General features: G+C 37.3%; 1 protein-coding gene across 1 annotated transcript in view; it reads right to left on the minus strand.

Moving 5' to 3' along the window:
• Positions 1-12,456, minus strand: part of LOC139739046 (FMR1-interacting protein NUFIP1-like) — a 49,226-nt gene that overhangs the window by 12,895 nt on the left and 23,875 nt on the right. Inside the window, exon 2 of the mRNA XM_071649659.1 lies at positions 11,019-11,195. Coding sequence (XP_071505760.1) covers positions 11,019-11,195 — 177 coding nt within the window. The remainder of the gene's footprint in view (positions 1-11,018; positions 11,196-12,456) is intronic.

The raw sequence follows: 12,456 nt of genomic DNA on the forward strand, positions 1-12,456 counted from the left end.
ACCATGCAAACCTCTTCAAGTGCCCAAATCCTAAATTGTGGGACTATGGACTATTGATATGAAATCCCAGTACTGATAAACAGTGCATTATGACAGCAAATCATAATAGGAAAGTGAAAACTACAGCCTTTGAAAAGTTTTAAAAAATCAGAAAAAAAAAATGAAATTAGGTTTCCTGAGAGAACACTTGCCTACATATCAAAAAGATTAAGAGCTGTATGGTGGAGATCTAGAAGCTGTAATATTTATTTCTAGAAGCTGACACAGGGACTTTAGGTCAAATGGTGACAATAACAGATTATGTAGTTACCTCTTGAAAGTAACAGCAAACTGTTTGCATACTACCAGTAAAGAACTGCATAATAAGTAGGGATTTTATTCAAGATGTGGCAAGAAAAAGATCTGTAACTTCTATGATATACGTGAGTCAACTGGTACAACACCAGCATTCAGCCGCTACAAGAGCTACAGCGGACACAGGGACTTTAGGTCAAATCCCAAATTGTGACAATAACAGATTAATGTTTGCCTCTTGAAAGTAACAGCAAACTGTTTGCTGTACTAGGAGTAAAGAACTGCATAATTAGTAGGGACTTTATTCAAGATGTGGTAGGAAAAAGATCTTTAACTTCTATGATATATATGAGTCAACTGGTACAACATCAGCATTCAGTCGCTACAAGAAGTTGTTCAACATGATTTTCCTCTTAATCATGATATTGATAACATAGTGAGAATACAAACAAACAAATGAAGCCAATTTCACATGATCTCCTGAATTCAGTTCTCAATTGAAAATTTGATGACCTAATTGTTGGCAACTAAGAAGGGTGTCTATGAAGGGTAGATGTTTAATGCTTGAAGGCTGTGAGGAAGGGGCACAGACAGAGTGATGATACTGCTTTTATTTGCTTCAATGAAATTCAAAGAATGTTTTATGTCTCCAGAGCTTTTTGCAAGATTGCATAAAAATGAGCACTTTGGCACCAATTCCTGGTCCTCTCCTACCCTCTGTCCCCCCCCCCCCCCCATCCCAAAGGGTGAGGAAAGGTACAGTGTAGGACATGAAACCTTTTCTCCAACCTGCCTCACACCATGGGTACTCTGAGTATTTGAGAAAGGTTGCTAGACCTTTGGGGAGGTTATGAAACATATTGCATGATTACTGCACACCGGAGCAGACAGACCATGGAAGAGGAGGCTGTAGGTAACCGACTTTTTTGTTCACACAGGCATTGTGTGCATTCAGGCAAATATATCCAGACTAAATCACACATCTGATCACAAAGAAAAAATTAATCAGCCTTCGGCAATTGTGAAAAAAGGGAAGCAAGGGAGATCTTGGGTTCAACACACACCTGGGCTTGACAATTTCACCTCAGGGACACTCACTACCATCAATGGCTTTATAGAATATTTCAACAACGACCAAACTTTCATGAATCAAATTTACCTTTTTACTGTATATCTGACTCTAAGTAAGGTAAAAATCACAAAGAAATGAAAAAACAAACAAACAAACAAGCAAATCATCATTTTACCAACCGTATCATATTTGTATCTTTCACTCATTTCTGCTTTGTCTCTTTTTTCTTTTCTTTTTTTTTTGGGGGGGGGGGGGGGAGGGTGGACCAAACGGGACTCATTTTGTACCACCCTTTTTAAATGGAACCTTTATTTCATTTGCCTATCAAGGCAAAAATATATGGTCCTCATGAAAGACACAATCTATCACTACATTTACAGTGTTCAAGCATGACTACATGACTGAAAACTAGAAATTTCGCTATGGCGACTGGTATGCCTCCGCCATAATGCATGATTCTCCTAATAGGTCTAGATAGTACATGTGGACAATGTGTGATTACATTTTCACAAAACTGGCAAAATATTGAAATGACAAGTTTGTCACAAATGTGTTGAATGTTCACCTTCCTTGACCTTGGTTTAATTGGATGAATAGGAGAGCATGTATCTGGGGATTTAAGGACTTTAACTTGACTTTGACCCATTCATACATTTATGCATCTCATGGAGTAATTTTCATGGTACCGGTATGGAGAAAAAGTGCAATTTCTGTACTGAATAGTAAATTGTTACCATGTTCATCTGGCCTTTGACCCTAAAATTCATAAGATAATCACTTTCAGGTAGAACATGCATAAATATGCAGTAAGTTTCACAATAAATTGAGCCACTTCCGAGATATGGAGGAAAAAGTTAGTTCAGCACTTTCACTTGATCTTTGACCTTTTGACCTTTGAGGCAAAAAGAAAAAAGAAAAAGAAAAAAAAACTCTCCAGAGAATTTCTATTAGGTTACAGACATGCATACACCAAGTGTTAAAAAAAAATAATAATCCTGCTGGCATTGCATGAACATGAGGGAAATAGTAAAATTTTGAAGTGTTGCACTTGACCTTTGACCCCTGACCTTTGACCCCATGAACCCCACATTCTCTAGATAATCACTGCCAGTCAGTACATGTATATATTATGTTCCATGAAGATACCTTGAACAATTTTCCAATTTACAGAGAAAAAAAAAGAAGTTTTAATACTTTTACTCGACCTTTTGACCTTTGACCTCATGACCCAAACTTTCACCAGAGAATCTAAATTGGGTAATACATGTATACACCAAGTTTCAAGAAAATATCTTCAGGCATTGCATAGATATGGTGGAAATAGTGAAATTTTATGTATTTGACCTTGACCTTTTGACCTTTGACCTTGAGCACGTGCACCGAAAAGTTGATAGGCACAACTTCACCCCATAATACACATACATGCCAAGTTTCATTAGGATACCTCAACAGGTTTTGATGGTTACCTTGTCCACAAAATTCATTACGGACGGATGGAAAGACGGACGGACGGACGGAAGGACGGACGGACGGACGGACGGACGGACGGACGGACGGACAACCCGAAAACATAATGCCTCCGGCACCACTTCGTGGCGGAGGCATAATGAGCTCTTTTAAAAATGTAAAAAGATCACAACTGCTGCTATATAATCAAACACACATGACAGAAAAAAGGAATCAGTGGAATTCAGACTTGTCATCCACTGCTTTCCAGGCAGCAACACTACCACCAGGTTGTCCCTGGTTACCAGCAGTGACAAGATGAACTTGGAACAAATACTCTGTTATCTACCGTCATCTACTGCCCATGCAATACATGACAGGTTGGAATCCCACTGGTTCCATTTGCTGTTGCGATCTTACAAATTAATTTGTACAGGGGTGGACAACTGATAAAAATTTCTTCTAAATAGCATATCTTCATCCCTCTGTATTCAATATTCTCTTTCCTTCGTTTCTTTTATCACAAATTACATTGACTAAGGCAATAATACTCATATGCCAACATGGGGATCAAAGTTCTTTGTGGAACTGAAGGTTCATACCACCTTTGGTTAAATCAACTAGTACTTGAACTTTAAACCGCTGAAGATGAGTCCCGATTATACTCAGGCAGGTGTCTATGGGAAATGCGTATAGTAGCAAAATCAGCCCGTCCTCAATGTTAACCTTTGCCTTTGGTTACCATATATATTTCTTCATCTAGGCACATTTGTATTAATTACAGTTAGTCATGTGAATGTTGCTGTGCTGTTGAAATCACACCTAATGCCTTATCCATAGATGTTAGCCTTTTAGGAATTTATAGCAGTGGTGGCTATTTACTCTTATTGCTTACCCTTTACTCCACTTAATATGTTAAAAGTTTATCACTCATATTATGCCTAACTCAAGATCGTTTTTTGTTTTGTTTATTCATTTTCCATCTGAGAAGATGGCTGGACAGCCCATATTCAGCTATGCTAAGCTGGTCTTCCGTAGGGTTCAATTGGACGTGAGGCGGGACCACTTCACTAGGTTAAAAATCCTGCCCTCTACGATGAATGAATGAAGCAGGATCTTTTACGTGCATGAGTTGTGACTCTCTCACACATGTTCATATGACAAAAAATGGACATTGGAAGCGTTTTACACACACCCATATCCGCATCAACATCCACACACGCACTCAATGTTTGTCTGCATATCATACTTTGGTCCAGTACAATAAGCAACAGACACACACTACAGCACACGTGCGGCATGTGAAGTGACTACAGAACGATGAAAAGGGCATGTGAACTTTATCAACAGGTTTTGCAATAAGTATGAGCTTTTTGAGCAGGTGACCTTTCAGAAGAGGTCTTCCTTTCAATACATACTATAGACTTTGAACACAAATGCACAAACACACACACATACACACACACACACATTTTAATTGTCTTTTCTTTGAAAAAGGATTCTCAGTGTCATCTTCCATTCACAGGCTATTCTGCCTGCTGGCATGTCAAGTCTCTGCCATTCAATTTTCTCTTCCTGTCGCTATTTTCCACTTTCAATCAAAGAGTACCACCAGGCACCAAGTTTGTTTGGGCTGTATGACAGATTATATACCACACATAAACAGAATATTCAACAACAACATCAACAACAATAATAACTACAACAACTACAACAACAACAACAACAACAACAACAATAGATCCTTACTGTCTCCACAAAACAACAAGAATTATGTGCAATCTTTTGCCAGCTTATGCTCTGTAATCGGTCCATGCAATCATGCCATCTAAATCGCTATATTGTGGCTGTCCTCTGTATGTACCCAGTCGTATCCATAGAGCATGAATGTCTGGTATCACAGCTAGTTTATACAGTACTGTATGATCATGTGCGTGATAGTCATGGTCAATGCCTTTTGCAGATGAAACCAACACTCTGCATTAGTGCTTCAAAATAGTTCTAAAATGTGAGCTAGGGATAGAAATAACTATTAAGAATGTCAAGATTTGAACAAGTAAAATCAATGTTTAGTAATGTTAGATATATAAAATGTGAACAATAGGCCTACAGTGTAGTTATGAAAAAATATTTCCAGACAAAACCATCTACAGTTACAGTTTAATGAGAAAAATATAGATATCTCCTTAATATATTTCAGGCTTTATTGCAAAATGTTATATGGTAGAATGTTTTGTGATAAAATTGAACTACACATATGCATCAAAGGTTATATCTTGAACATTTTTCAAATCACTCCTCCCACAGGTAAACAGGACCTTTAAAGCATTAAGTGTAACATTGTGCTGCCTGTCTTCCCTGTGTTACTTTAAGTACATAAACTCACAAGCGATAACTTCCATTCAAAACATCCTCTGATGAGAGTAATTTTTCACATCTTATTATCTAGAACTAGAGTACCAAGGTCTCTGATCAGTAGCTTCCGAGAAATGTTTAGATGTCAAACCCTGATTCTGAGTTCTGACTTTAAACTTTGTTCATCACCGTGTCAAATAATTACCGGTAGTAAACTTACTGAGAAGTTCCATGTTTTATTTGAAGTTTGTTCAAGAATTAGAACAACCAGAATTGCTTTTATCATAGACATCACCAAAATCAACAGTTTAGATGGAGTGACAAAATGGTACACCTGGCTTAATTCATGTAAATAAAGTGCATATCTTCCACAAATGAATATCTGAAGAAGGACAAACATGGTAGAATAGGCGTAAACTTTTTTTCTACCTCATTTTGTATTCTGTTGTGGGTACAAAGCACAATCATGATGAAATGTCAGGTTTTGTGAGTAGTTGTTCAACTCTCCGTCTTTAATACAGCACTCGTCTTGTCTTCCATCCTGAAACATGGCTAGTGGGCTCTAGCCATTTTAGTGGCCCTCAAAATAAATTAGAAGCAATAGGCCTTGGATGTACACGTATTATGAACCCATTGAAGACTAATTATACATGTAGTCCTGAGTTTCAGGCAGGTGTCTATGGGAAATGTGTGTTAAAGCAAAATCAGCGGATCCTCAAAGGGTTATTAAACATGCATTCAGATGAAAGTGCAGTCACAGAATCTATGCACCTTTCGTTGTAACATGCTTCAACTCGTAACAGCCAAAATTTATGTTCATGTTACGTGATTACTCAACATGGAGATACGGAACCACAGCACTTATTATTCGCAGAATCTCATTGTAAAATCAGCTTCATAACACTGAATTCTCTTTGTTTGTTACTGCAGTCGATCATTGAGAAGCCTTGAGTGCTCTCAGCAGTTTGAAGTCTGGAAGGGGAAGGACGAACTATAGGTGACAAGACCTTTGTGGTACAACACATCGCACACAGGCCCGTCAATGGATAGAGATTAACCAATCAGTATCACCATTGGTTGGAAGGAACAAAAATTGTTCTCAGTGAAAATGTATTAAAGTTGACAAACGCAAATTTAACACTGGAGGTCTGCGAGCATTTTAGTGAAATAAAGAAGTGGCTCGTGAATTTAGTGTATTTGCGCTGTAAAATACCTTCTGCAAGGATTTTAAGACATTATTACCTCCGCCAAGGGAAGGAGGTTATGTTTTTGTTACCGTTGGTTTGTTTGTTAGTTAGTTTGTTTGTTTGTCCATGTGCAAAATAACTCAAAAAGTTGTGCACGGATTTGGATGAAACTTGCAGCAAAGGTTGAGAATGACACAAGGAACAGATGATTAAATTTTGGTAGTGATCCAGAAATTTTTATGTATTTTATGAAGGATTTGCAATATTTTGGCAGGAAGGGTCAATGAACTTGGGAGTACAAGCTGCGCATTTTTGAGGTTTTCATACGCGCACTGAAGTGCATGCTCTAGCTTCTGAAAGGGCGAGGCCCGCGCGCAGCTGAGGGTTTATGACGTAACAAAGGCTTCTATATATTGGGAAATCAGATGATTTTTCAGCACGCATACGTATGGAAGAGCAAGATCATCATTGGAAAGTAGCTGCTTGGCGGAGGTCTGCGCTCTCAGAGTGCTTTTCTAGTATTTACCATTTGCAATTGAAACAAAAACCCAGTTTCAACACTTCAAAATAGTTCTAAAATGTGAGTTAGGGATAGAAACAACCAATGTAAAAATACTAGTCAGTATAATTGACGTTAAATATTGTTCAACAATATACAAAATGTGATCAACAGATACTATTTCTAGACAAAAACGTCTACAGTTATGGTTAATTGAGAAAAATTGTGACATCTCCTTATATTTTAAGCTTTACTGGGAAAATTCTATAGAGTAAAATGTTTTGTGTTAAATACTAATGACCTACACATGCATCAATTGTGACAATGCAATTTTTTTTTTTTAATCATTGCTCCCTAAACAGTACCTTTAACATATAATTGTGATGACAAACTTTGCAAAGTTCTTACTTGAACCTTCCTGTGCTTTGTTCACCAATATTGGCAGGCACGCTGGAGTGTTTTCCTTGTTAATAGACACAGATATCTCAATTCTTCAATGAAAAGAGATTACCCAATCTCTATTGTATTATCACGGCCTCCATGTTAGACTATCATGGCACATTGCTATACCTGAGTTGGCTTTACAACTACCGTACACAGTAAGTCAAGCTTTGATGGGTTCCTGAATAAAGATGAAAGAGCAAGCATGTAGAGCTATGTGACTGGCACATTAACCCGTAGAAGTCTGGTCCAGAGTATACTTGGGCAAGTGTCTATGGGAAGTGCGTGTTGTTAGCAAAATCAGTCTGTCTTCAACAGGTTAACGGTTAAATGGTGAAGCAGTTCTGTGTCCTAGCCTGTGTCGTCAAAGGGATAGTGTACTTTTGGTTGAGATGAGGCTTCAGGTTGTCAACTTTTTTTTTGTCAGATAATGGGAAACTTCTTATGAAATATGAAACAGCATGTAAAGAGCAATTCATTTTGTTAATAAAAATTGACTTTGAAATAGTTGTGACTTCCAAAAACAGAGAAATTGTGATTAAATCGTGGGAACCATGTTTCATTAGGACCACTTTGTTTCACTTTGTTTGGGAGATTTTTGAATTCCTCTTTAAATTGCTTGCTCTTTGATATTTCATAAATTGTTTCTAATCATTTCACAAAAAGTTAAAATTTGAATTCCCCATCTCAACCAAAACTATATGATCCCTTTTAACCCATTGAGGATGGACTGATTTTGCTACAACACGTATTTCCCATAGACACTTGCCCGAGTATACTCGGGACTCCTCCTCAATGAACTGAAATAAGCTTGGGGGTGTTTTACAGTGCAAAGTAGTTCTTGTCTGTGAGTTGGGTCACAAGGAAGGTTGACAGACCTTTGCAAAAGATAAATGGCAGGCATCACAGAATATGAGATGACCAATCACAGAAGTCAACAACAGATATGGCTAGTTAAGCATACCATCGAAAAGCAGGCAATAAATGCCACAGTACACTCTATGGCAAATCACGAATTACAATGAATGGACGGCTGTCTTTCTTCAGAGTTAAGTAATCCCTCATTTCAGTTTGGGGGAAAAAAGGGGGTTGGAAAGGTTGCAGGACCTTTTTCACAGGGTGAACTCTTCTTTCACAGCCACCATAAGGTCATCGCAGTCTGCCTACTCAACTAACTCCTACCCCATTTCTCTTCCCAGACTCCGCCCACAAAAAAAAAAATCCCAACAACAACAGCTCTCCTACTAAGCCACTCCCACTTGGTGTGGAGAATTAAGCTCCACCTCCCAAGCCTTTGCACTGGAGTATTCTGCCGACACCACACAGATATTAAGGTTTACCTCTGATATATGGCGTCAGCTGAATGGGTGCACTTTAATTTCATGCAGTAAAAAAAAACTTTTCATAAACATTCAATGCAGGCATTGTAGACAAGAACTTTTATGTGCATCTTAATTTTGTGAATCTTAATTTTGTGAATCTTGGCTCTCGCGAAACTAAAATGTACACGTACATTCCTCATTCTATGGTACAATGTATACACTTTACCAATTTACTAATTAGTATGATTAGATGCATGGCATTGTCATGTTTCACACTTCATATGATAGGAAACAGAACAAAATAAAAGTAAAATATTCCTTCATGTTCCTTCATGCATTTCTTTTTATTGATATAGACTTACAATGAGATCAATAAATTAATGCAACTTGTCGAATACTGCTGCTGCATTGTACCGTAAGCACTGCTGTGCACTCAGTGCCAGTGACAAGCGCAGCGCCGGCCAATGACATAATCATCTCTGGACCTGACTTAAAAGTTACAGTTCGCTGCAATGATGTCTCATAATGGTTGAAGGTGTTTTTGTTTTGAGTGAGGTTTGGCACTGAAAATACATGAAAACATTAAAAGACAAATGTAAGCCAGTCAGTGTCCAGATAACAGAGAATCCAGATAGTCAAAGTACTATTTTAATACAGATAACAAAATATATTTTCAGGGAAACATACAAGTTGTGTATTATACCTTCAAAAAGGTGCATTGATCTACGTATGATATCCTGGACATCACTTTTTATACATATATGGCTAAAAAAAAAATATATGAATATGTTCCATTATTCTATAATAATTCATCTATTTTTTTTTTCAGATTACCTGTAAAAATACCCCCAAAACCCTTCAAAACCAAGATTCTGTCAATGATATCATCTGTCAATTACTGGTAAAATTTAATAAAAGACAGTTGGTATTAAAATGCACCTTCCCATAGACTGACATGCAGTTACTTCTCAGCAATGTCTTTTGTTTATCATAATTATTAGTGTACACAACACTGCATAAAGAATGAGTAACAGCTTTTCTTGCTAATGCCTAATGGGAATTTGCATGCATGAACATTATCAGGTTGTTCAGCACACTAAAAAATCACTGTAAAACTGGGACATTTTCAGTAGGTGCATAAAACTTTTGCAAATCCAGGAGCCAAGTGAGAGTAAACTGCACATGAAAGTTTTATCTACATAATGCAATGAATGTCAGGCGCTAACTACATTGTAGCACAAGTTTCATGCCTCGAAAAAGCCGTCAAGTCCAATTTGCAATTAGCATCATGCCCATAATGCTACTGGTTTTACAGTATCCCACAATGGTACAGCGATATCAAATCGTAATGCATTTCACGAGTCTGAATTTTCACTGGCGAAACATCGTGACATGAAAAAAAGGGTCAGAGCATCATTTTGAACCGTGATAACTAATCACCTTTCCATGTGAGTCTGAATGCTCGCTGACCATAAAACAGTTTGATTATTTGGGTGGGCTAAGCGTGAGCGCATAAAAAAGTTTACCTTATATTTCACTTGAGTTGCTTGTCAAAAAGTCATATTGCGCATTCTCCATGGATAATATGAGGGCCTGGCAGGGGTTAGCAGTAACCATATAGCAGTTTGTGTTGCGGAAAACTGTGCATCTATACATTTTTTTTTTTTGAAATTGGTTGAGATATGTGTCTGACCCATCTGTAGGCTATACAATAAACATTTCACATTTCTTTATCAAGTTTTGGTATAAACATTTTGTGTCTGAAAAGAAGGCACTATACATATATGTCAACATCATTTTGCTTGGCCTAGAAAACATATATCACACAATGTACAAATTCAATGAATATCCATTTTTACAAACAGTTTCCCTTCAGTGTTCTGACAGATTTTAAGTCTAGTTCTATTTTTGTTTGTCGTTAAGATAGCGTATTGTTCAAAATAAGTGGCAAAAAAATATCAACAAATTGACTCTGTGGATCTCATGATTCTTTGAAGAAAGTAATTATTACATCCTCGTCCATCAACTATGGTCTACAGCAAAATTTGATCATGAATATTATTCATACAAAATGCATGACATGTTATGATACCAAGGGTGTGTTTCATAAAGCTGTTCTTCAAGTTACGAATGACTTATGAACGACTGGTGATCAGTTCTTGTGCTGAATTATTGAAATTCTGATGAGTACAACACATCAGAACTGATGACCAGTTGTTCTCAAGTTGTTCGCAACTCTAAGAAAAGTTTTGTAAAACACCCCCAGGGCCCTGTTTTATGAATAGTTATAATTGATAATATTGATTTCTATCATAAGTCTATGGCAGCCTGTGTGGTAAGGAAACTTTCAATTGATTATATCTTTTGATAAAGCAGGACCCTGAACAGGTAGACCAACTCACCTTTGCCTGTACTCTCTGTATCACTGTCCTCACTGCTGTCTGAGTTGTAAGACATGGCTAGGCTTCCCAGGGCTCCTACTGTACCCTTTGGGGCCACCTCAATGGCAGGATTGACAGCATTCTGGTTCTCACGACAGACACCTTGGCTCAAAGTGGGATCTTCATCACCAGAACCTTCTGAGAAACATTGTTGAAAAGAACATAGAGACATTTTTGTCATTTGGGGTATGATTATCTAACAATTATTTACGAAAATGAGAATAGTGGTATAATAGTAACTTTATTGTGCAATAGTAAATATTTTAAATATATTTTTGTGTATATGTTAATGCATTCATGCTGATTTATGTAAATTGTTATATAATATGCACTTTGCTTATTTTTTTTTATTTTGTATTGTCATTGTAAATAATGTAAATATAGTGCTATGTAGTATTGCTGTATTACTTTCCTAGTTCTGTTATCTTTTTTTCAAAAAGCAAATTATCCATGCAATCAGAGACTCCAACCCCAAGCACATTCTGGAGATTCTTCCGCCTGAAACCCCTAGCAAATGGGAGACTCCAACTTGATGTGCACAAAGCGCACATCAAGTTGTGTGTAGTCCCTTGCGGTCTCGAGGGTTCCAGATGCTCTCTTGCGCTATCTAAGGCTTATTTTTCAAACTACAATGAAATTAATTAAGAAATCATTTCAAGTGGGAGAAACTGAATCTCAAGTGGGAGAACGAAAGATTCTGCAAAAATGGGCTTTCAGCGGGAGATCTCCCATCGAAAGTGGGAGTCGGAGTCTCTGTGCAATTATAGCTCTTTTTTCACTGCTTTCCTGGGTTGGGCTGATTTCAAGGAAACTTTCTTTCTTCTTTGAATTGGCTGTTTCAATTCAGCTTTACTCATACACCATGACTTCTATATTCACTATAAATACTCTGTACTTTGTCATGATAGTGTTTATCATTTCCATTTTTGATATACTCATGTAAAACAAATTCAAGACATCAATTCAAAATTTGAAGCATATCACATCAATGACGTATCTGTAGTTTGTGATGTAAAGTACATTATAGTTTTGTATAGCAAGAGATCCTACAGCACAGTATACATCTGTCTAGTTTCTGGAAATAAATACATATATGTAGTGTTTGAAATTTGAGTGCAATTATCATTAGCATTATTGTTGTCAGCTTAGCAGACTAACAAGTTCATGGCAACTTATGTGATGCCACGTAGGACTAATATTTACACAGTATACACACAGAAAGACACACTTGACCTACACAGCAAGTTTTATGTGATCAATGGTAAACCACAAAGTTTTTTCTAAAAAGAAAAATCTTTTGTTAAATTTTTCATGCAGTGCAGGAGGCCCAGTAAAGAGGAAGCGTGTTACGGATGATGGAATCCTCATCAAAGTCACAGATCCATTGGCGCAGCCGACA

This window comes from Diadema antillarum, unplaced genomic scaffold, assembly GCF_040938485.1.
Source record: "Diadema antillarum isolate AM-2024a unplaced genomic scaffold, OU_Dant_1.0 seq00000781_RagTag, whole genome shotgun sequence".
Taxonomy (NCBI): Eukaryota; Metazoa; Echinodermata; class Echinoidea; order Diadematoida; family Diadematidae; genus Diadema; species Diadema antillarum.